The following is a 26,425-nucleotide window of genomic DNA, read 5'->3' as shown; positions in this document are numbered from 1 at the left end:
TGCCACTAGGCACGAAGTGGATAGGTAAAAGGTAAAGGTAGGGGAGACAGTCAGGAAGAGAGTAAAGGAAAACCAAGGGGGGTGGGGGGGGCAGGAGAGGAGAGAACGTGGGGCAGGGAAAAATGGTGGCGGGTTGAAGGAGGGTGGTTATGGGTAAGGAAGGTTGAATGCTAGGGAGAACAGGTAGGTTTTGAGTCTGGATTTGAAGGTGGTGAGTGAGGGAGAGTCTCTGATGGTCTGAGGGAGGGAGTTCCAGAGTTGGGGTGCAGCTCGTGAGAATGCCCGGTCACCAAAACTTTTGAGTTTGGATGACGGGACAGTGAGGGAAAGAGTGGAAGAGGACCGGAGGGAACGGGTGGGGCGGTAGGGGAGAAGGAGGTCAGTCAGGTAGGGAAGGGCCAGGCTATGGAGGGCTTTGAAGGTGAGGAGTAGTGTTTTGAAGTTGATGCGTTCCTTGATCGGGAGCCAGTGGAGGGAGTGGAGGACAGGAGTGAGTCTTGAGCCGTACTGTACTGTACCCATTCTACAATCTGTTAATAAAGTTTTCAATCAAACAAAGGCCTTCCTGACCGTTCAGTCAACACATTGTTTACAGCTGTCCCCCTTACTTTTCCTGTTCTTGACATACTGTATATCTACTGTACATCATCCAACAGTCTTACTGAGCATTGCAACAAGACTGAATGCAGCGTGCCAACTAGTGTCGTACTCCCCCATACACAGCCATCTATCTCCTTCCTCTTTCTGCCTAGTTCCTCTTTGCAATCAGGGAGTGGGACAATTACATAAAGAGACAAACCCGAGGACACTCCTCCCCTCCAACTAATTGCCATTTATCATTGTGAAAAACGGATGCCAGTTTGTCAGTTAAGCACACGGCGGTTGTACTGTACACTGTGCTGAACTGCAGCAGTAAAGCCCAAAGGTTAGTTAAGTGGGCAACTGACCCAGAATGGCAGGGAAATCTAGGCAGAGGAAGTGAATGAATATACTTCCCTCTATCATCAACTACCATTCAAGTAGCCTTGAGCAGGGATCTTAACCCACAATTTCTCCAGTGGATCTATTCAATGCAACAGTGAAACACTGGGAGCTTCCAGATGAGTGTAGCAGTGCATTGCTGAACAAGAACACACAATGTTTATGTATTCTCTAAGGCTGTCAAAGTTCGCACAATTCTTTTAACACCACTATTTTTTTTAATGCGTTAAGATTAAAGTTTTTACTAGACTTCACTCAGGTGTATTATTGAAACTCTCATTGATACTATGTTTGTTTCTGACTCAAAGTGTGTGTGTGTGAGAGAAAGAGAGAGAGGGGGAGGGGTGAGAGATGAGGAAGGGGCAAGAGAGAAAGAGGGGGTGAGAGATGAGGAAGGGGCAAGAGAGAAAGAGAGCTGGGAGAGTGTGCGTGTGTGAGAGGGGGGCGGGGGGGTGAGTCCTCAGCCCTTGTGTGGGTGAATGTAACAAGTTCCTAACGTTTTCTTTCTCCCATTTCATGCATTTTTTTCATTGTTTTAAATTATTATTTTCTTTTAAGTTATTTTGTGCATCACTGTTTTGAATTTGATGCAAATTTGCAATGCATGAAGGTCATCCTTTTGTGTTAAATGGCTGCATAAAGCAAGCATTTGTTGTCCTCATGTTAAGAGTATTAAAACTTGAAAAAGATCCATTTAAGGTAGATTTAGAACAGATACAAAATATGCAATTAATTTGCGATTAATCACAAGTTAACTATGGACAATCATGCAATTAATCAGATTAAATATTTTAATCGATTGACAGCCTTAGTATTCTCACATCGATTGAACTGGTCTTACACAAAGTGCCATGCCCGTTAGCTGCCACTAGGGGCAGAGTGGCAGAGTGCATCATCTGATGAAAGGTGATAGGAAGCATAATGAAGGATGGGACGAAGCATAGCGTGAACCTCCGCACGCGTTACATTCCCCCAGTGAGAGTCCTCACGGTCAGGTGAAAAGAAGCGGCTGGCTGACTCCACATGTATCAGAGGAGGCATGTGGTAGTTCTACACCCTCCCTAGGCCGACAGTGGGGCAATGCACACAACGACCAGGAAGGGAATTGGCATAACGACTCAATTGGGATGAGAGCTAAAATATAGAAAAAGTGAAAAAAAAAAAAAGACAATGGTTTTTTATACCAAATCACAGAATAACATTTTCTATGGTATTCCTCAAGGTCTTAATGTGGTATTTTCAATCATGTTCATCAATTCTCAAGTGGTCAAACATGGTTACATTTTGTACCAAATGGTATCAACCCATGAATTGCGGCAACAACTTATGAAACATCATACACGTCCATCATAATGTTCTAAACCCTAGTCTAAATTTGAATAGGCGCCTAAACAAAACACAATGTTTATTACAGATTTATGACTAGAAAAACACATTGCTGAGCTGCAAAGCTTTCAGATGATTTACACCACTGCTATGTCACATCTACTGTTGACCCATCTCCCCCTAAATATCCTGTCCCCTCCTAAAGAAAAAGACAACAATGGGTCTATGGTAGGTCTCTAAGGGTGTTTAGACCAACTACGGGTCGCGACCCAAAGTGGGTCGCACATTGGCAAGTAAAAAAATATATATATTATGTTCTGGCAACATATTTTGGCTAAATATGTCTTGTTTTATAAATGTGAATTGATAACAGTGCTGTAATAAAATTTTCTAATAAATACAGTATCCTTGATCAAGTTCAACGTGTGCTTTTATTTTGATATTCCTTAATTCTGCGTTGAAATTACACGAAACATTAAGTGTGGGGTCGCCAGAAAAAAAATTCTAAATAAAATAGGGTTGTGGTAAAAAAAGTTTGAGAACCCCTGCTCTAAGGGTTAATGGTGTTTAGACGTATCGTCTCTTAATCAGAATGCCTCACTAATCAGCTCTTCCTCGCCACCTACGACACAAACCACCATGCAGAGACACTGTGGGGCACTTTGCATGAGAAAAGAGGATACGTGAGAGCGTGTGGGAAGGCAGAAATGACATGCTGGTGCTTCTGAGTGGGTTTATGTGTCTGTGGGAGGTAGAGTATGACTTTGTTGCATGCAGTTTCTCTGTGTGTTCACGCACATACATCTGTATATGGGTGTGTGCGCGCACGTGCACTTTTTCCACAGGCTGTTGGAGACATGCTGCTGAGTCTTTGGTAACTTACAGCGCCTGTTTTTTTTTTTAAGCTTTTGTTTAATTTCTACTTCCTGTTTTATTCTTGGCCTAATCCAAACGCAACACAGCTGTGAGAGAGAGCTGGGGGAGGGGTTGCCAGGTCCTGGTGATCTCAGCCATCCTCTGCTACCAACAGATGGAAGGGAAATGGGGCTACAGCTTGGATTTATCTCCCCTTTGTAGGCCAAACTGACCCCCCATTTAACCATAATACTTTGTTTAAAGGGGCACTTCACCAAAAAAAACAATGCAGATTTATTTTGCACATCTCACACGCATCCAAAAACTCTTAACGCACATTAATTTAGTTTTGACAGTTAGAGTAAATGAGTTTGAATATGGTCACCAGTGACATTAAATCCTTGTGTTGTTCATTACAGCTCCATGGAATAAGGTATTGCCATTTTTTCCATCTACATCATTCATGGTGCTGTAATTAACACAACACAAGGATTAAATGTTCCCGATGACATCACTGGTGGCTATATTCAAACGAATTACTCTCAATAGTCGTCAAACTGAATGAATGTGTCCAAAAACGGTTTATAGAGTTTTTGGATGTGTGTGAGATCATGTGCAAAATATGAGCATTATCTTTTGGTGAAGTGCCCCTTTAAATCTGTGTATTTGGTGTTGGCTTTCACAGTAGAGTTGTCAGATGAGGGGAATGGGTGATACAGTACCAAACCTACAGAGATTAGTGCGTCTGATCAGGGACGGAGCTTCCTACAGGCGATATAGGCGGTTGCCAAAATAAAAAAGTTAAAAAGAAAAAAGAATTTGCTCCGCGCAGTTTTGGCGCCCTCCTCTATATCTGCAACCATTATTTTTACATAAAAAAATGTCTAACATAAGGGAAAATGAGCCAAAAATCTAAAACGGTCTCAGCTTTAGGTGTTCACAGTCAGAACATGCTAGAGCGCTGTGCATTGATGGGTATCGGTCAAGTGTTTATAGAATTGAGCGTTGAGGAAAGAAAGACTAACGTTAGAGAACTATGAAGAGGCAAAAGCCATCCGGCCATCCAGTATAAAAAGAGAAGAAAAGAAGACGAGAAACGTGCCAAGGTGAAAGGTATGCAATTTTGTACAACTTCCAAGACCTGCCACACCAAGAGTTGATGAAGCAAGCAGAGGCACCTGTACACACCTTAAACCATGGAGGGCAATCTGATTTGGATGGGAAGGAGCTGGCTCAGGAGTTGGAAAATTTGATGTGATTGATGACTTTGCAGCGAGGAAGGCCAGAAGGATTGCACTGTAAATGGAAACCAGTAGGAGCTACAGGCTAACCTTGAAGTGTGATGATAGGGAGTGCACTATAAGCCGCACCTGACTATAAGCCGCAGCAGCTAAATTGAATGATGTGTACATATATAAGCCGCACTGGACTATAAGCCGCAGGTGTTTTAATGTTTTATTACCATATGTAATTAGCATTGAAAAAAAAGCCGCGGCTTATAGTCCGAAAAGTACGGTAGTTCTTTAGACAAAGTGAATTTGTAATTTTTATTTATTTGTTTGTTTATTTAGCATATTATATTTTTATTATATATGTGCAACATATTTTACAATAAATCATTTTCTTTTAAAGCAAATGTGCACGTTATTTTATTGTTTGTTAGTTATTATTGATTGTTAGCTAAGTTGTTTGTTTTAATTCTTTAGTGTGCACTTTACATTTCTTCTTACTTTTCTTTGATGGCGAGTGGTGAACCTCGCCTAGGGCGCCAAATGTGCTAGGTCCGCCCCTGTGTCTGATCAGTCTCAATGAACACAGTGCAAAGACTTGAGGGTGAGAAATAACACTTACAGTGGCGTCATCCATTTGTCCTTGCAACGTGATACTGCTGGGTCTATATACAGTACACAACCCACAACATATAGAACGTCAGAAGATTAGAATGGATCCATTTCCTCAGTAAGAACACATTTATGGGCAGTTTTACCGTATTGTTTGCTTATATAGTGAGCTAGTACAATAATAAATTATTCACATTTCCTAAACATGATTTGCCTCACTGAAAAACTCTAAACGAATCCTTACTTTAGGAAATTCAACTGCCAGAATATGAACGCGTCGTACATTGGATTTGATTAATATTTCAGATGGCGCTGCCATGTTGGGCGGGAAGGCGGCGGCAATCAAAAACAACAGACGTTCCAACTTGAGCCTCTCGTCCAGCCAAAGCCAGGGCCTTCAGCCGCTCCAGTCCCGTCTGTGGAGAGCGAAGGCATCGCTCTGGTCTCTCAAAACACAGCTGCACTGCACATTCATTATTCATCTACCAGAGACTCTCATTCCTTCCCAGCTCAGCCAATTACAGCAAGGCCCCTGCGACTGTTGCCCGTCTCACTTTGCTGGATGTGCTTTGATGTCTCCATCAACAAGAGAGGACCAGGGGCCGAGTCTTAATGGAGCAGAAGGGGATTATGTGACTGACTGACTGCCTCTGGAGGCGGAACACATTTTCCTAATATATATTTCTTATTCATATTTTTATTTTGTATTATCAAGAGGACTTTGGGCTGTGCTTTAGCCAGGGTCTAGCCTCTCATCACAGTAACATGGTAGGTAATCCTGTTACTCTTTCTGCGAGCCGCTCCACGCCGGGCCCCGGCCGCCTCCCTCCAGGGGCTGGGGACTCCACGTTCTCCCTTCCTTCCTGCGCACGGCTCAGCAGGAGAACGCCCGTGTAACCAACCGCCGACGCTTCGCTATGAAATCGATGCGATATTGTCATGCAAATAACTATGCAAATGTCTTTTTACACTCGCTGTCAAACAGCAGTTGTTCCGTCTTTGATCCACTGTTTGTTTTGCGAAGGGTGGAGATGTAGGTTTTGGGTTTGACCGAAGCTCATCACCATTAATGATCAGCAGTGGTCGCGTTGGTTTCTCTTCGCTGCACAGTGCATCTCCGTCCCAGAATAGACCGATTTAAATTAGTCGTCCTACCCCACTGACTAAACGCCTGAGGCCATAAACGTAGTGTTCTTTCTTTAGTCTGTCAAAACTTGGCTCTTTCCTCTCCCTCTCTTGAGTTGTACTTTTAAGAATAGGCCCTCCATAGCTTCCCTACCTAGTCTGGTCGCACCCTTTATTTGCAGCGCTGACCTTTAAAGCAGGAAGTCACTGTTAACATAGTTCCAGCAGCTGCAATGACAACCTGCTTTACAGCATTTTCTTTTTCTTTTCTCATCCTCCCGCGCAAAACGCTCATGCACATTTACCTCCTGGCCTTTACCCCACACACAACTCACTGGTGCCCAAGTCTAGGTGCCTCATCAAGGTTTCAGATGAAAACTGATGGGAGTCGAAACTTACAAGGACTCCTGTTTGAGAGCAGTTACTGTACTTGCACTTGGTATAGAACAAGTTGTACAGTACAATTCATTTCGGTGGCTGCCAGCGACACAGGGGAGTATTACATAAACCCCTGTGATGTCACTGGCTGCACACCAGGAAGCCCTTTATGACTCACCGAAAGCATTGGGGAACCCCACGCAGAAGACACATCTCAAGAGCTCGTTTCTTGAAGAAAAAGACAACATTTGCATACATTTATTAGGGATGGACGCCAATTCCAATACATGCACACCACCATTGTCCTTCTGCTTGTTTTAGTTTTTTTTGGGGGGGGGGGGGGGTTTCTTCAAATGTAGTGTTGACATTATTGCAAACACTCATCTCCCTGCTGTTTTTCGTGTATTATATTTTTATTATCTTAGGATAAAAAAAAAACATTGACAATTACATGGGATGCCTTGTTCTGCATAATTTAAACGTATACACAGTGGGAAAGGGAATGGCAATGCTTTAGACATCATCACAGCCTCTTCGTGACCCCACCCACCCCCAACCCACTGCCCGCATGCAGTTTCCACTGCACACAAAGGCCAAAAAGTCACGTGAGACAGCCTGCAAAGAGCACGAGAAGCATTCACAGTAGAGGAGGATGGGGGGGGGGGGGGGGGGGGGGGGGGAGAAGAGGAGAGGAAGAGGAGGAGGAGAAGGGGAGGGAGGAGAGGGGAGAAACAAAGTGACTGCAGCACTGGCCTTGGTTTAAACAGGAGAAGGAGCAGCATAGTCCTCTATATCATTCTAACTTCTCCCACACTTCAACTCCCGTCTGCTGATTGTGATACTCTTCTTTCCATTGTCTTTGACACAAAAAAAAACGTTTGTTTTATATATGCATGTATATATGTATATACATATACATATATGTATATATATAAACACATTTTTTTTTTCTTTTTTTTTAAGAGCTACAGCACCTTTTCCCATGGGGCAACAGTGTCGATACCTTGCACATGGTACACGGCCGTGCCAAAGAAAAGAATAATAAAAACAATATATTGGTCAGGATATTCATCTTTTTTTTCTTTTTTCTTTTTTTCCCTAAAATTGGCATTTTGACAGGATGATATTCTATTGCCGTCTGGGGGGAGGAAGAGGGGCAAAGGTTCTTCTTTTGAGTTCATATTCAAGTTTTCTCCTTTTTTCTTTTTTTTCTCTCTGGTGTATATATATATATTTTCTTCCCGTTTAAAAAGAGTTCACACTTTTGTGATCTGCGTGTGGTGCTCCTCGTCAAAAGGTTCGTTTTCCGGATCAGAGTCAGTGGTGTCGGAATATCGATAATGGTCCGGCTCATTGTCGCTAACGTCCGGAGTGACGGATGTCGAAGTGCTCGCCTCGGAATTCGAAGGCTCCTCCACGGTTTTCGTGAAATACAACTTCACCTGGGGAGGAAAAGAAAGGAAATAACAACAAAACGCGTGTCAGTCTGTGTGACCTTGTTAAGATGACTGAATTCACCATCTTGTCTGTAGACACACACACACACACAGTCTCTCTGGCTCCTGCCAAGAGATCTGGAGAAATTCATGTTAAAAAAAGACAGGGTTATTGGACCAAAAGGGAGCCATGGGTCACAATTTGATTGGCTTCAGCTCAAACGCTGTGAAATTTGATAGGTCTGATAAATGACGCCGCACCACAATTGGGCCACTTTTTCATCAATTAATACAAGCAGTCAGATAAATTAACTTTCTAAATAAAATGTCAAAATAAATGTCTTTACTAGTGTTGCATGATAGATACTAGAAAGGTATCTCGATACCCAGCTGTTAAAAACGGTTCAATACTCTTTGTATTAGTATCAATACTTTTAGAATAGCCTGATGCCGTCTATTTTTCTTTTTTATAATAATATATTTGATTTGTAGGGTGCTTTATAGTTGTGGAGCAAATCCCAAAGCGCTACATTGTAAAAGAACATAAAAGCTAGCAAGAGTAAAAAAATATATAATAATAAAGTATCATTTTAATAATCGATTATGTTCCGTCACTGCATCGATGCTGAATCGTCCACATCCACATTGCGATGCATCTTAGAACCGAGAAATGTCCACACCCCTACGTTCTACCTGACTTTACCTAGAGAGCCAGAGGACCAGAGGAGTGGGTACTAGGGTTGGGTACCGTTCACATTTGAACCGATACAGGTACCTGGGAATCGATACCGGTACCCGACGTTGCCTTTTTTCCGGTACTTTCATTATAACAAAAATATTTTTTCTGTTGTAAAACTAAAGTCTAAACTTCCCAATTTCAACATTGTTATCACACCACATAAACTAAAACCCCTCCCTACCTCCCTCTCCCAAACCGTTCCTACAATGATTTTTTAATGTTGCATGAGCATGTATACATTTATTATGTATTATTATTTTTTAAGTTTAAATAACATTATCTGGCCATAAATACTATCAAACTCCTCTGACCTCATCTGGTCTTTCCAAATATGGGACGTGCGCACACACACACACACAAAGGGAGAATGGCTCATAGCAGGCTTAATGATTTTAGAATATTTCAGAAATTGAATAAATTGATAATGACAATAAATGTTTATATCATGAACTATCTAGTAGTATTTATAGTCATGTATATATATCGTGATCAAACATATTATTTTTAAAGTCAAAAACATTAAAGTTAAATTAATTTAAAACCGCACAATTAATGTATAAAGCAAAAGGTAATGTACTTCCAGGAAACATTCAAGAACTGTTCTTTGATAGAGAGGGGGGTTATAATCTGAGGGGAGAACTCAGTTTAAAAGTTCTTAGTGTATGCACTACCATGAGAAGACACTGCATTTCAATATGTGGAGTGAAACTGTGGAACAGTCTGAATGTGGTGCTAAAGCAATGTTCAAATATGAGACAATTCAAACTGAATTATAAGGAAATGATGTTCACGAGGTACAGGGATGAGGAAGGGATTTGACATTCACAGGTGTTTACATTTTAATTTTATTTCTTTCATGTTTTACATATAGTTTTTGTTTTTAGTTTTGCATATATATATATATATATTTGTTTTGTAAAGTTTTAAATTAGTACACTAATTTGAGTAGTGGGAAAGGGGTAGGATTAAATAAGTGTATACTTCTTCCTACTCCTTTTCGAACATGTAAATTGAGTTATGTTTAGCTTTTGTTTATTTATAAAAGAAATTCCATTTTAATTTCTTGAGATCAATGATTTGTTTTGATTTTATATTGTTTGTATTTATTTACATGTTCGAAATAAAGATTTCAAATCAAAAATCTAAAATAGTATAACGTTTGGCTACTTTAAATCATTGAACATGAACATTGAGCTTAGAGAGAGGGAGAGAGGCTCAGCCACCCGCGCCGTGATGTATTATGTTTGAGTTTGAGCCTCTTGGATGCTGTAGTTGAGTGATGTCAGTCACTAGGAAGTAGGGCTGGGCGATAGGGCTACACGATTTTAGGAAATAATCTAATTGCTTCAATTTTTTTTTTAAGCAGCCCCACAGATGTTTATTGTCAAATGCGGCTTGCATCTGGCCTATGCGCTGGGTCTGTTCGGGACATCAAGCCTGAAAATGTTTCTTTTTACCTGGGAATCGATACCGGTACCCAACGATACCTTTTTTTCTGTACTTTACTCTGAAGTCTAAACTTCACAACACACAATCTAAAACCCCTTACCTCCCTCTCCCAAACCGTTCCTACAACAATTTTTTTTATGTTGCATGATAATTTTTTATTTTTTTAAATATCAACATTATCTGACATTAGATCAGACCAGATATGAGACGCGTGCACACACAGAATTATTTTAGAATATTTCAGCTAATGAAGTTAAATGTTTATTATCATCAACTATCCAGTTCGTTTTTATAGTGCAACGTTTTTCTACTTAAACATTAATTAAACCAGTAGAGAGAGAGAGAGAGAGAGAGAGAGAGAGAGAGAGAGACAGGCTCCTTTTATTATGTTCTTGTGTGCTGTATCGCACATTTTATTGCTGTGTGATGTATTGCAAATGTTATTGCTGTCATCTTGGCCAGGTCTCCCTTGCAAAGGAGATCTTGTATCTCAATGGGACTTACTGGTTAAATAAATAAAAATGTAAAAGACATTGCAGGCTTTGCGATTTGTTAATTGCATCATTTCAAATCGCGATTTCGATTTAAAATCGATTAATCGTTCAGCCCTACTGGGCGATATGACGATATTATATAAATATCGGGTACAGTTCATTAACGATACACTTTTTAAATGTATCGTGGATATCGTGATGTTTTGCCCTCATGTTAGAGGCCACCACGGCTGAGATGAGACTTACAAGCGCAGTGCTAAATGCTTTCCTCTCCCTTGCAGAAAAAAAGTCAGTCACACACACTCGCCCAAATTTACGTCATCTACACCAGTGTTTCCCATTAATTACCTAGACTGTGGCGGCCCGCCACAGTTGTATAATGAACCAAAAAAATATATATATATATATTTAGGGATGTATCAGTAGTATTGGCAGTGGTAGTAGTCGTAATAGTAATCCAGTATATTTTTTTATTTTCTAAAAAATAAACCAGTTCAACACAGGTAACCACTTTTGCTTCATTTCTTTGATGGCTCAAATGTATGCTCTAGTCCAGTGGTTTCCAAACCTCTCCTCGAGACACCCCAGCCATTCCATGCATTTGTTAAATTCCACCACCAGCACACCTGATTCAACTAATAAAGGGCTAGGTTAAGTTGAATCAGGTGTGCTGGTGGTGGAATTTAACGAATACATTGAACGGCTGGGGGTGCTTCGAGTTGAGGATTGGGAAGCACTAGTCTAGTCGATTTTGTGTTTTGAACACAAAGTTCATCATATATCTAGCCTCTTTATTGTGCTCTCAAAGTGCACCAGATTTATGGATTTAACTTTAAAATGTAAAAAAAAAATCCCGGGGGCCACGCCCCCAGGCCCCTCTAGGGGGGGGGGAGAGGTTCACCCACCACAGTCTCACAAAATCCTCTGGGAAACAGTGGCGAATCTTCCTGGAAGCCAAGGGAAGCCAGGCTTCCCCAGAAAAATATGAACAGTAAACATTTTTAATTAAAATTACAAATTAAAATATAATTTTTTTATATAGTTTAAAATAATAATAAAAACTCATTATTTTTCATCCGTGTTATAATTTTATTTTTTTGAATTTTCTCCCTCTTCTCCCTCTCTCTAACACTGTCAGACTCATTGAGGCAGGCTGGCAGTCACTCTGTGCTCACTGCAGCTCAGGCAGAATATAGAACAGAGGGGAGGGGGAGGTGTCTTTTTCTAGCTTCCACATGTGGTTCATGGTTATGGACTCCACAACCAATTATTAGCCAATAAGATTAGAGCTTAATAAAGGGGTTCCCACGTCTTAACACGGGTCCGTCTGACAGCAAAGTAGTCTAGCGTCTTCAAATTTGCCGCACTAGAGGCGGGCCAGTCCAGAACGTTTCCACCTGACGTCCACCTAACGTGACAAACAACGTCTGAACGTCATCCCCTCGCGGGCACGTTCGAATCGTCTAGTAGTAGTGTATCAAACATTAGCACTTTATTAGCAACTTTTTTTTTTTTCGCCGGCGGGACATTTACTGAGGTGGATATTATGATTTAACAAATCTATCTGTCCAAGAGGATGACCACATTATTGGCCAGGTAAGCAGCCAAAGCAGTTTCTAGCTTGGATGCTAACTACTAACGTTATCAGGCTAGCTTGGATGCTAACTAACGTAACCAAGCTAGCGAGCCAGGGGCTCGAATACACAGTCACTTATTCCTCCATAGTAGCCAGGTTAATTAGCACCACCAAGTACTGCTTAAAAGCTAGCGGTGGATCCAAAATATATCAGATATAAATTTCAAAGGTACCCAGCGTTCCATTAGGGTTTCACACACACAAGCGGCAGGGTTTGAAAGCTCGGCGTTGTTAAACATTTTAAATCATTTTTATAAACGAGTAAAATAATCACTGAGCTATCGCTAAAATGGCTGCTTCCGCATTTTACAGTAGGATTGCTGGGCGCACCAGACACGTGACAACCACAGCACGTAAGTTTCACCACGGACATAATATGTATGTGTGATGTTTGTTTGGTTTATTTAATTCTTTTTGAGGCGTGCTGTCCTATAAATGCCAAGTAATAGTTGTTTCATGGACCAAGACCACAACAGTCTCCTCTCCTATAGCGTCAAATGTTATATCTGCTGGTTTTTAGTTCACTCATTGTTCAGGGAAACACATTGTTAACACTTTCAGTGCCAGCCATAACGTTGATTAATGTCCTTGGATGCCAGCATCCACTTCAATGATAGCGTTAAAAACGCATAATCTATGTTTTAAATTATGGCTATGTGTCTAATCTGCCCGTCGCTTATCAATGACTTGTTTGCAGTCAACATGGTCGAAATGGATTGTTTTTTTAATTGGTTCATATCCTTTTTATAGCATTTCGAAAAGCTATCGTTCTCTCGAAAACTTCAGGAAAATAGAAAGATTCCGTCATAAACGGCATTTATTGGAATATTCTTGAATACACTAGACACATTGTCATTTGTCGGCCTATTTATGAATCGTTTTCAAATAAACGCTAGATTATCGATAGTATATGTGTACTTATGCACGCTATAGAAGCGAGCTGAGAAATCGATTCTCTTATTTCCTCAACAGCACACACACACATACGGGACACGGTTTTCTCAGTGAAAACAGCTCTGATTATCCTAAAACTGGTAACATAGACTCCTTACCTTAGATCAGATGTTCTCCAAAAAGATTATTCCAATTCCTGATCGCCATTCCAAATATCGATCACGTTTATTGATTGATTATTGGCTGCTGTAAATATATATTCCAGGCTGCTTTCCATCTCGCGATCACTTCCCTCTTGGTCAGACGGCTCGCCAGCATAGTGGAGCCAGTAGGCTCCCCCTCCACAAGTCTAATCGAATGGCCTGCAGTTACACAAGGATAGATGATGGGGGGCGGTATTTTCACATCGGAGCTCCTAGAGGGGCTGCTGTACCAACGGGAGACTCGGTTGATGAAATATGAATTCAGATCGCTAATAAAAAAATCAAACGACAATTCGCGTCTGTGGCACTCAACGGGGGGCATGAAATAACGAGATAACACGTATGTGGCACTCAAAGTGTTAATGACATTGACGGATTGTGAATTTTGTGATTGACTCAAATTATATTTATTTGGAAAAATAAATATAGTCACTTTATTTGAAGAGTCAAAACTGTTCTCTTGGCTTTGTTTTGTTCATAGTAGTAACGCCGCCGAGCCATACTGTACATGTTGACTGCTTGGTTTGACTGGCTGCCGAGCCATACTGTACATGTTGACTGCTTGGTTTGACTGGCCGCCGAGCCATACTGTACATGTTGACTGCTTGGTTCGACTGGCCGCCGAGCCATACTGTACATGGTGACTGCTTGGTTTGACTGGCCGCTGAGCCATACTGTACATGGTGACTGCTTGGTTTGACTGGCCGCCGAGCCATACTGTACATGGTGACTGCTTGGTTTGACTGGCCGCCGAGTCATACTGTACATGGTGACTGCTTGGCTTAAATATCTTCTTTTTTTTTTTAGGGAAAGAAATATATTAATAAATGTTTTTTTTTTTTTTTTAATACCTATATTTTTTGGCATCCTCTGTTATTTTACCCACGCAACGCCACTGCTGGGAAACACTGTACACGCACATACATGCACGCAAGCGCACACACCTAGCCAGAGACAGAGAGGCGGTGGCTCGTGCCAAAACATGAGTGAAAACTAAAGCGAGGACTCTACTGTAGAATTATTTCGAAAAAAAGGGTTCTACATCAGTGATAAGGACCTGGTTCGGCTACAAGCGAACAGACATGAGTCAAAGCACCATTCTGTGCAAACTTTGTAAAGCTAAAGTCGGGGCAACGGGAGGAAACCAACCTCTTCCAACATCTGAAAAGAAAACACCCAAAAGAATTTGCCGAAAGCATTAAGTTGCACGGTAGCCCTACTACCTTGAGTGTTTTTAAACCACAGCCAAAACAGACGACGCTAACTACATCATTTGCCAGCAGCAGCATCCCTTATGACAAGCGCAAGCGATGGAGGGAGATCACAGATGCGGTAACGTTCCACATAGGAAAGGACATGGTTCCATTGACAACCGTGGAAAAGACAGCGGAGCCAACGTTGTCAAAGCCTTGGCTTTGAACAAGTGGACTCGACTCCAGTGTTTTGGGCACAGGCTTCACCTGGCCATTGATAAGTGGAATAGTTCATATAAATGTATGCAAAAGCATTCGATTACCAGTTATAAGCTAATAGTTTGTAGATTTACATAAAAGATATCAGTATTAATATCTAATGTAACAATTAAAGAAATTAGTCGCCATGTGCGAGTGTGGTGGTTCACTATTTTTAAACAGTCAAACATTTCAGTAAACAATAAACATTACAATTCCGACAATGTGGTTTGACATGTTTTGCTAATCAATGCTTTGTTTTTTAATAAGACAAGTACTATGTATGCCCTCAGTTATATTTGCCCTACAATAAATAGTTACAATATATAATCTAAATCTAATCTAATATATAATCTAAAACAACGAAATGCTAAATATATGCAATCTAATAATCCAATAATCTAAATCTAATATATAATATAAAAAAATGCTAAATGCATGGGTCTTTTGTCTTTAACACTTTGAGTGCCAACGATGAGAATTCTCGTTATTTCATGCCAACCGTTCAGTGCCAACGACAAGAAATCTCATTATTAATCTTTTTTTTTATTAGCGATTTCCATTTATTTTTCATCAATCTAGCCTCACGTTACCACTGGGTAGGGCTGACCTTCGAATTTTTTTTTGGCAATCGAAGCTTCGGGGCAGAGCTTCGATTTTAATTCGAAGCTTCGAATAAAAAAAAAAATTAATTAATAAAATTATTTTTCATTTTTTTATCTTATGTTGTGGGACTTGTACAGCACTTTGGTAAACTTTGTTGTTTTTAAATGTGCTCTATAAATAAAGTGGATTGGATTAATGAATTAAGTAGCCCCTTTCGTGACTGTGACACAGCCAACACGGCTGTGTGATTTAATTCAAGGTGGATCGCTGTTGTCGTTTGAACAACTTCAGATTTCATGGAACTACCAATCCCCCAAATCAAGAATGTTTAAGATGAATGAAGTAAGATTTTGATTATTTGAAATATGGCCTGTGTAGACTAAACTATGCACAGAATTATGTCAGTCTACAAGGTCCGGCAATGTAGACCTTGTAGACTCCACTACAGACCAATTATCAGTGAATGTTCATGCATTTTTAAGAAGGGCTACTTCCACAAAAAAACAAAGAACTCACCAAAACATCTCAGTAGCACCGTATCTAAATGTTCTATTTCATATATGGAGATTCATATTTATTTATGTATTGCATGCATTTCTACATTTTATTTCCTATTTTGTTTATTCATCCCAGTATCTTTCTTTCTTATGTGTGGAATTCTACAAGGCATTTACATTCACATTTACATTTAGTCATTTAGCTGACGCTTTTATCCAAAGCGACTTACAAGTTCTGTACGACAGGTCATCAGGAAGGATACAACTCTATCAGCTGAGTAACAATATTCATCAAAGTGTTGCATGTTACAGTGTAGGTTAGTTTATTAGGACAAGTGCATGACAGTAAGGTTAGTTAGGGTTAGATTTTTTTTATTTTATTTTTTTTATTTTATTTCAGATAATGGTTGAAGAAGTGCGTCTTTAGTCGACGGCGAAAGATTGGACGGGATTCGGCTGTCCTAACTGGGGTGGGTAGTTCATTCCACCATTGTGGGGCAAGGACTGAGAATAGGCGTGTAAGTGGTGTATATGTGTTTGAGGATGATATCCTTCAAACAGGCAATAGTGATGATATAATTTGGGCAGTGCTGAGCTGGGTTACTTTCCTCCAGTGTATTTGTCCCCCGGCCCCACCCAATGGCCCCATGCACACACACACAGAAGTAAAAATAAATAAAAAAAAAAAAAGTTGAAGAAATTTGACAATTTTTTTTTTTTTTTTTAAACTTCGATTTTTTTTTAATGTTCGAAGCTTGTGCCATCGAACGAAGCTTCGAAGCTTCGAAGTATTTAAGACAGCCCTACCACTGGGACTCTCTGAGCTCGAACAGGGAACATACCACCCCCTATCGTCTCCCGGATGGTAATGCACCCTTTGGATTGGACTGAATGAAAACGCATGGGGAAAAGAAAATCCGGAATCCACATTTTACTTGTCAGGCATGTAATCCGAGCCGATTACAGTCTTTGTGGTCCCTCCGAACTAGGGATGCACGATATTGATTTTTTGACACCGATACCGATAACTTTATGCTCCTCAAGCCGATAACCGATATTTATTGTATTATTAAAAAAATATTTTGATCAATTTTTTTTTCCAACATGAAACAAAACATATCACAATACAATAATAATACGTCAAATGTATATACTCTCTTTTCTGGACTCTTCGTATCACAAACAGTACTGTATTTGCAAATCTGGTATGTCATGTATAGATGTAGGCAGTACTGTCTATCTGTATGTCATGTATGTCATTATGTTATGATGAATTGTAAATGGGGGACCCTGATGTAAACAAGACGAAAGTCTTTCTCTGGTCTGCATCCCCTTAACAATTGTATGTATTGAGCTGTACTGTATTGTACCCATTCTGCAATCCGTTAAATAAAGTTTTCATTCATTCATTTGCTGTCTCGTTATAACACAAACAGCTCACCATGAACCATGACAAGCTTAATTACGTTAGTTAGCATCCAAGCTAGCGTGATAACGTTAGTAGTTAGAAACGGCTAGGCTGCCTGCTTACCTGCAATAATGTTGTCATCGTCCTGGACAGATAGACTTTTTAAATCATAATATCCACACTTTGTGCTGGTCCTCGGTAAATGTCCCGCCGCCCGCCAGCAGCTGGTTTTGGATTAGTTTATGCCGCGTTGCATTAGCCTTTAGCTGCTCGGCGTTGTCGGATTTTAATACACCATCGTAGCGGTGGTGATGTTTCAGGTGACTTATTATGTTGGATGTGTTATCGCTTGTTGCCCCTTTTCCTCCTCGTGAAACTTCTGCATTTGTTACAAATAGCAAGCAAACTGTTTTCCTCTGAAACTTTGAAAAAGTCCGACGACGCCGCCATCTTTTTTTACTATCTTGCCGGCTCAGTCAGTCTGAATGTCACCTGACTACGTCACAGCCAAGAAAGGGAGCGCTGGATTTGTGAAAAACTCCCTCTTCCTAAACCACACGCTATCAGTCGTAATACAGTACTGGCAAAACGGGAGGAGGCTATAATAAAAACAAGCGCCCTTCAACCCAATCCACCCACAACGGATTTCTTTTGACCAAAAAATGTATTATATATTATCGGAGCTATCAATAACGTTATCGGGTTTATCGGGTTTATCGGGATGACGTTATTATTGCTGATATCGGCCCGATAATTATCGTGCATCCCTACTCAGAACAGCGTGGAATATGTGTTTCAAGCACCCAGTGTTGGATCAATAAACGCGATCGATATTTGGAATGGCAATCAGGAATTGGAATAATCTTTTTGGAGAACATCTGATCTGAGGTAAGGAATCTATTTTACCAGTCTTGGGGTAATCAGAGCTTTTTTCACGTCTATAGCGGAATACGTTTATTTTGTACATTATCTAACGTTAACACAAACCTAAACTAACGCTACAACTAACCTAAAGTTAGTTTAAGTTCGTGTTAACGTTAGATAATGTACAAAATAAACATATTCCGCTGCTATAGACGTTGCGCTTTTATTTTGAAACCCCCCAAAAAGGACGTCATTATATTAGCTTTAGTATTAGCTCTGGTTGGCTCCGAGCGTGCAGTAGTTAGTAGTATATTATCAATACCAGCCATTGGATTACTGTTTTCTAAATTGGGGAGGCTTTTAATCGTCAAGGTAAGAGGATTTTAGGTCATGGTATCCATAAACTTCAATCGGTTCGGATCCTTTGAATGAATGAGAATGTAAATAAACACGGCTTCCACGTAGAAATCACTGACTGCGCTCAGAGAGGAGTCGTTCGGCAAAAAATTGTTCCGCGTATATCTGCTTAGAAAACGAAATTGTCGAATTCAATTATTTTTTATTTCTCCACGTGGTAAATACACAGGTCACAACATGTTTACAGGAACGTTTTGGAGTTGTATTTGGAGTGTATTTGATGACTGTAGGAAACGTCAGGCTCTAAAACCCCCCCACTTCCAGTGATGAAGCTAAGCTACGCTAACGGAGCGACTGTTCCCTAAGCTAAATGCACGCACAGAGACAAAAAAGGTATGCATCTTCTTGTCTAACTCCAGGGAAGATGTTAAATAAGCTAATTTCCCAAAATGTTGGAGTTTTCCTTTAAAGCACCTTGGCTTTGTTCTGAATGCACTTTGTTGTAGTTATCCTACAGAGAAAAGAAAATGCACTTGACTTTAATGCACATTTTGTTGTATGCAAAGAGAAAATGTTTAAATTGTACAATCTTTCAGCAGTCAGTCTGGAATTAATGTATGCATTCAAAAGTGCTGAATAAATGTTTTATGGGCCCATAATAGTGATTATTAATATTATTTAAGTTAAGTTTAGCCATAATCATGTCTTTTGCCATAATCAGGTAGCTAAATTCTTTTTTAAATACATTATATATATATTTATATTAATCATTTTCGGCCTTTGGTTTTCGGCCAACGATTTCCTATTTTCAGTTTTGGTTTCGGCCAAGAATTTCCCATTCGGTGCATCCCTAATATATATAATATATAAAGGCACATTCCTTCATATGTTTTGGACATGTCCCTCTCTGTTCATGTCCCTCTGTTCAAAATACAGTTCTGGTATCTCCATCACTTTCTCACCTCATTTGTTTGCTTGTATGTACTATTGAACCCTTAAGTTGTGGCACCACTGCCTCACAGCAAGAAGGTCCTGGGTTCGAACCCCAGCAGGGGGCCTTTCTGTGTGGAGTTTAAATGTTCTCCCTGTGTTCTCGTGGGTTTCCTCTGGGTACTCCAGTTTCCTCCCACACCATAAAGACATGCATGGTAGTAGGGGTGGACGGTATAAACGGTATGAATTTGCGCTACGGTATGGATTTTGACTATACCTTCATACCTTGTGACCGGTAGACTAGAGCAGCTAGTCACAGCAGTAGCAATGACGTTAATGTTACTTGACGATTCACTCGACATTTGCAGTGGTTGTTGCATAGTGTTTAATTGTACTGAGTTTTTCTCCACTTGCTCACGGACCTTGCCATATAGTTTGGGCATTTCAATTTGGCTAAGGAGGCTGAGAGGAGACTTGCTTTAGCGCAACAACGGGCTAACATTAGCCGCTAAGCTAACGTTCTAACGTGACTCCGTGGCACCAGTTTCATAGTGAGGAGGGGGGGGGGGGGGGGGGGGTTATATTGACGAGGCTTGACAACAGAGGTTCAAAGATAACTTCACATTTATTGGCTATTCGTTTCTTTATATCGCTTTATCCATCGGGCTGCTCTCGTTTCCAACTCTGTGTGTTGACAATGACATCCTGGTGTGACATCATCAACTACGGCAACTTAGGACGCTCAAACTCAAACCTATTACATCACGCTCTCGCTCTCTCTCTACGTTGTCAAACATGTACACTAAAGTTAAGTTATGTTGGAGTTTTATTGTGTTTGAGGGAAAGAAACCTCCTGTCCTGCAGTAGTTTTTATTTTCACTTTGTGCCGCTTGATTTTATTGTATTTCATGAAAAAAGTGTTTTTCAGAGATGGAAGTAACTTGAGAAAAGGTTTTGCATTTTTCTATTGCAGTTTTGCACAATAAATGTTCTTTAGATACCTCTGTACTATGTGAAATATGTCCTAGTAATACAAGAGTACAGTAATAGAAGCATTTATATAGACATTTTAAGATAAATGAATATACCGTGATATATACCGTTACCGTCTATGCTTCAAATTATACCGTGATATAAATTTTAGACCATAACGTCCAGCCCTACATGGTAGGCAGGGACTACAGATGGAAACTAGCTAATTAGCAAAAAATCTGGCAAATTTACATTGATGTGGAAACTGAAGATGTTCATTAACACTATGGTCGCCAAAAACGCTGTACCACGTCATTCCCCGCCATGCTCATTCTGCCAAAGACGCCGTACCACGTCTTTGATATCAATATTTCAAAAATCTGTGATCGAAATCATATTTCTCCCCCGGAGACTTGAGATCTACTGTTGATCCCCTCTCAACTCTCCAACGGTTCAAGAGCGCCATCTGGTGGCCGATCGGCGGATCGCCCAGAGCGGAAACAGGAAATGGAAGCTGGTGCTCATTCCAATTCGGTCCGATCACTCGGTAATAGTCCCAGGACTCGAGCTAGACACAACGGATAGCAATCAGTTACCAATAACTCAATAAACAACATGATTTGGACGTATATACTATTATACAACCTGGAAATGGATCGCATATTTCTACATCCCATAATAGGAATATTTATGCTCCACGCTATGAGGAAGCTACGGTAAGATTCAGCGTTTTTTTTTTTAACGTGTTCGATATAAACTGCTCTGATGATCATATCACCCACACTAGATGAATCATCTAACGTTGGCCACGGAATTATAAACGACCCCCCCCCCCCATCCGGTCAACATCAGATGATAAGTAGTAGAAGTTCTAGAAGCACGTCCATTTGAATTTTTTATCTCGCGCAGATTGCTATCAAACTGTATACAATTATGCATAACTGTATGCATTATATTATACAATATAATGCATTTAGGTCTATAAATCACGTTCTGGAGAAAGCTGCAGAAAACAATAAAAACATACTTATACTTTAGACCGTATTTTAGTATGAATATGTGAATGAAAAAGTATAACGTTGCTACACCCTGAACAATAGATACTTGATGTTGAATGGGCCATAGTAATGTCAATTTAGCAATACAATTTAAAAGGTTATAGCCCTGCAAAGAAGGGGAACTTCTCCATAGACAAATAGAGCTGGCGGAGGATGGTATATTAAGAATATAAGCCTGGCGACCAAAGTGTTAATGTGCACTGTCCCTGGGTAAAAAATAAATAAACAAACTTAAAAGGTAAAAACTTAAATAAAGAAAAAGCCCACAAAAAATGTTGCTCTTGCACTAGTAGCTGCAAGGAAATGTATCGCTCTTAACTCAATCAGCGCCAGACCCGAGGATAGTCGGGTTATCTCGCCAGCGGTTCAGTGCCAGACCCGAGTATAGTCGGGTTTCCATCGTTATTACTTTTATTCGATATTTCTATTCATTACAGGCACACAGACCTCGGGGTTAACATGGGGAATCATCCTGAGAAAGTGCAATACCAGCCGCCTCCTGCCAGGTAGCAGTATCGAGCACCCTTTGAAACCTTATATCTTGCCCCGTGTTATGTTCAAATGTCTCCAGGCGCAGTTTTCTTTGTCAGGCGAGTCGAGTGATTATCCCGATCGCATTGAGAAGCGTCAAATGCCCCAGATGCATCTGTTGTGGTGGATTATGTTGGCGACACGATGGACACCAATACTGGGACTCGCGATCAGACAATTGGAATATTCTTTTTGGGGTACCTCCTAGTGAAGGTAAGGACTATATGACATCAATCCTGCTTTGATCCAACCATGATTTCACACCGATCGCAACATGTGTGTGTGTGTGTGTAACGGTACTCCACAACGTATGCCGTTGGTGACGATCAAAGCATCAAATGGTACTTAGATCAGAAGGTAACACCTGCTAGCTTCTCAAGGCGTGATTAGATTACTGGATTATACCATTTCCGATCCTTCTCCGCAGGCATCTAAATGTAGACCTCAGAGTTGAAGTCAACTAGGGCTGGGCGATATGGCCTAAATATGATATCACGATATTTTCTGACCTTTCGGCGATACACGATACACATCACGATGTTTTTCCTTTTTTCCCCAAACAATTCATTATGAGGCTTACCAAGACAGTATTTGAGTTTGCAAGCGAACATTAAAGACAAAAGACTCATGCATTTAGCATTTTTATATTATATATGAGATTTAGATTATTGGATTCTTAGATTATATATTTAGCATTTTAGCCTTTCGTTTTTTTAGATTATATATTAGATTAGATTTAGATGATTAGATTACATATTGTAACTATTTATTTATTTACATGTATGTATATATTTATTATTTGAACGGCTTAAGGCTATATCTGTACTTGATGTTTGTTTGTTGTGTTGCATACTTGAAATAAACTTCAATCAAATCAAATCAAACCCCCCCTCTTAAAAACAAAAACCTGTGTTTAACCTAGCCATCTATAAAACATCATGCTAAAACTGAAACAAATGTCCTACTCCCCTAAAGAAAGAAATACATAGCAAACATGACTCAGTTATCCAATAGTGCTGCTGCTTTTTATTTTGTTAAAATCTTTTAGTTAATAAGACTAAAAGACTACAATATATATGACTACAAGGGCCAGAAGCCGACTTCATGACGGCTTCCTGTCCTCTCATTCCATTTCCGGTTTACGTTACATTTTCAACAACAGATTGCTGCTAATTAAACACTTCATGGAAACGGAGTAATGTTAACGTTATGTCGAGTTCATACGTGTAGTGTAGTATGAACTCGACATAACGCTAACATTACTCCGTGTCCACTGTTGCTGCCACTGTTGCGTCGCAGATGGATGGTACACTCTGTTAGCTCCGTAGCTAATCCGCTCATAGACTAACTTACCGATTGCAGTACCGTTAACGTCGGAGCTTACTCCTGGGTTTCAGGGGGCATCCCTAGCACCGAGCCACCGCCTCTCTGTCTCTGGCTAGGTGTGTGCGCTTGCGTGCGTGTATGTGCGTGTAGATGACATAATTTGGGCAAGTGTGTGTGTGACTGACTTTTTTTTTCCTGTGAGAGGGAGAGGAAAGCATTTAGCGCTGCGCTTGTAAGTCTCATCTCAGCCGCCTCTAACGCGAGGGCAAAACATCACGATATCCACGATACGTTTAAAAAGTGTATTGTTAATGAACTGTACCCGATATTTATATAATATCGTCATATCGCCCAGCCCTAAAGTCAACCCATTCGAAATTCTTGCTTTTGTTCCGTTGTGGTGAACGCGTGTCTAAGGGCGTTTTCTCATTAGGAACGGTTGGTCCGCTCAGTCCTCGCTCCGTCCTCGAGAGCGATAGCCACCCCTCCCACTCCCCCCCCCCTGGCCTGCTTCTACACTACAATCTTGTTTAGTTTCCCAAGCACAAGAGAAGAGCAACACTCCAATACAGCAGGTGGCGTATGCACCTAGTTTGTTTGCTATAGCTGGCGTTTCAACCCTTCTTGCTCTCGGATAAAGCATTTCGGGATCAAATGAGATAGAATGACGTGCTTTACCGGCAGCCCTTCTCTATCGTCTCTCCCTCTCAGACACCAAGGCTCTGTCAGACACTCGCCCAACACGCACACACACACAGAGACGGAGAAGCGTGTGAGAAGGGAAGAGAGCCTCAACTCATTCACGGCCAACCACGACTATAGTCGGGTTATCTCGCCAACCGTTGGGATAGTTTTTTAATTTATTCGATTTTTTTATTCTATACAGTCTCACGGACCTCGGTGTTACCATTGGAACTCATCCTGAGACCCCGAGAGTGCAATACCGGCCAAATCCTGCTAGGTGGCAGTATCGCCTACCCTTTGAAACCTTATTTCACACTGTGTTACATTGTATATGGACCGGGCGTAGAATTTAGACCAAGCCAAGTGAATCGCTTCATCCAAGCACTTTGAAATGCGTTCAGCACACCCCATGCATATTGTGTGCCAGTTCATGTCAGGGACCCGATGGACAACAATACTGGAAATCGCGATCAGACAATTGGAATATTCTTTTTGGGATACCTCCTAGTAAAGGTAAGGACTATATGACATCAATCCTACTTTGATCCAACAATGATTTCACATCAATCGCAACGATCAACGTATGTGGTATTAAAAGAAAATGCCATTGCTGACGATCAGAGCATGAAAAAACTACCCCCCGCATTCATGATGAGGATGTTCGATATTGTCTTTTTTACAGATACACCGATATTGTCCAACTCTTAATTTCCGATACCGATATCAACCGATACCGATATATGCAGGGTCCCCCCCCCCCCCCCCCCCCCAAAAACATAATAATTTCAGGTAAAAAAAAATCAGGACATTTGGCGTGTGTGCGTGCGTGTGTGTGTTCGGCTCCTTCATCTGAAGCTCCTGTGACTTAAGTAACGAGGAAACAAAGGCAGTGAGACGGCAGACAGATGGAAGGATCACATGACTCATGTTTCTCATCAGCATCACCATAACAACAACAACAGCCTCTCTGTCCCTAATCCACCTGGACCTACAGGTTTACATGGTCTTCAGACCAGTGTTTCTCAACTGGTGGGTCGTGCGAAAAAAAAATACAAAATAAAAATCCTAAATATATATATATTTTTTTTGTACTACCTATCTTTGTGAAAGTGGCTTCTCAGCTCTGGTCCAGCTGAAGACAACGCAGAGGAACAGATTGGACATTGAGCACAACCCCAGACTTTGAGACTCTTGTCAGGAGCAAACAACATCCCCAGTTATCCAATTAGTTCCCTGGGATGTTAAGCTAAGAACTTAGGTCTATGTTAAGCTAAGAAGTCTGCTAAGAAGCATGTATTATTTATTATTATTTAATTTCATTGGGTTTTTAGCCCTAGTTGCACTTTTGTTGCAACCCCAGTTATCCCATTAGTCTCCCCAAACCTAGGTCTGTTATGTTAAGCTAAGAAATCGGCTAAGAAGCATATATTATTTATTATTATTTTATTTCATTGGGTTTTTAGCCCTAGTTGCACTTTTGTTGCACTTTGTGTTTATTCCATGTTTTTAACAGTGCACGAAAGATTGTGTATTACTGCAATTTTTTTTAAATAAATCAGAGTGGTTCAAAAAATAATAATAATAATAATAATAAATAATAATAATAATAATAATAATAATAATAATAATAATAATAATAATAATAATAATTTCAGGTAATTAACATTACATATCTCTTGTCGTGGAATTAATACAACATTATGCATACTTTTGACAATAAATAAAATCATAATTTGTTCTTACTTGCTTGCCTGGGTAAATAAATGTAAAGAAATTTTTTTTTTTGAAAACAGATACCGATAATTTCCGATATCACATTTGAATGCCAATATCGGTAGGCCGATAATATCGGACATCCCTAATTATATACCTTTGATTTGGAAATAGTAACGTGTCCAGGCGAGCAACGCGAACGCCTTTAGCAAAATTCACATATCGCTCCATAACGCAGCTTCCAGGAATTAGCCAGGATCACTCTGAAACTATACAATATTCACCATGGGATAACATGCGAACGTATACATGAAAAAATTTACTCTTTTTTACATGTTGGACGAGGGATAGTGACTGTAATATAATAATATATATATAATAATATAGAATATAGATATAGCCCTGCAAACATCGTGACGCACAGTGAGAATCCCTATCTTAACAATCTATCCATCTCCTTATCGGACTACAAGGATGGATAAAACGGCTGGTGCTGAAAGTGTTAAGGTAGTATTGAGAGGGCACATTATATTTTATGATAAGATATAATGTGCTCTCTCAATACCACCTTAACTGGGTGCAGGCTGGGCAAGCCGGTTAGCACCAACAGAACCACTTGTTAAAGCAAGCCTCTTCCGTGTTTTGGTACAGTTTGTTTTAGGGGTGGA

The 26,425-nt window shown here is 40.4% G+C and overlaps 1 protein-coding gene across 2 annotated transcripts in view; it reads right to left on the bottom strand.

Annotated features, from left to right (window-relative positions):
• Positions 1 to 6,868: 6,868 nt before the first annotated feature.
• Positions 6,869 to 26,425, bottom strand: part of LOC311234221 (phosphatidylinositol 3,4,5-trisphosphate 3-phosphatase and dual-specificity protein phosphatase PTEN) — a 43,234-nt gene continuing 23,677 nt past the window's right edge. Inside the window, exon 9 of one of the 2 annotated variants that reach the window (XM_084321347.1) lies at positions 6,869 to 7,948. In XM_084321347.1, the coding sequence (XP_084177473.1) occupies positions 7,763 to 7,948 (186 nt within the window). In that variant the 3' untranslated portion in view covers positions 6,869 to 7,762. The remainder of the gene's footprint in view (positions 7,949 to 26,425) is intronic. The other variant, XM_084321346.1, reaches the window with a different exon arrangement.

This window comes from Notolepis coatsorum, assembly GCF_963971535.1.
Source record: "Notolepis coatsorum genome assembly, chromosome: 9".
NCBI lineage: Eukaryota > Metazoa > Chordata > Actinopteri > Aulopiformes > Paralepididae > Notolepis > Notolepis coatsorum.
The sequence above is the reverse complement of the archived record's forward strand: the minus strand, read 5'-3'. Positions and strand labels throughout refer to the sequence as shown.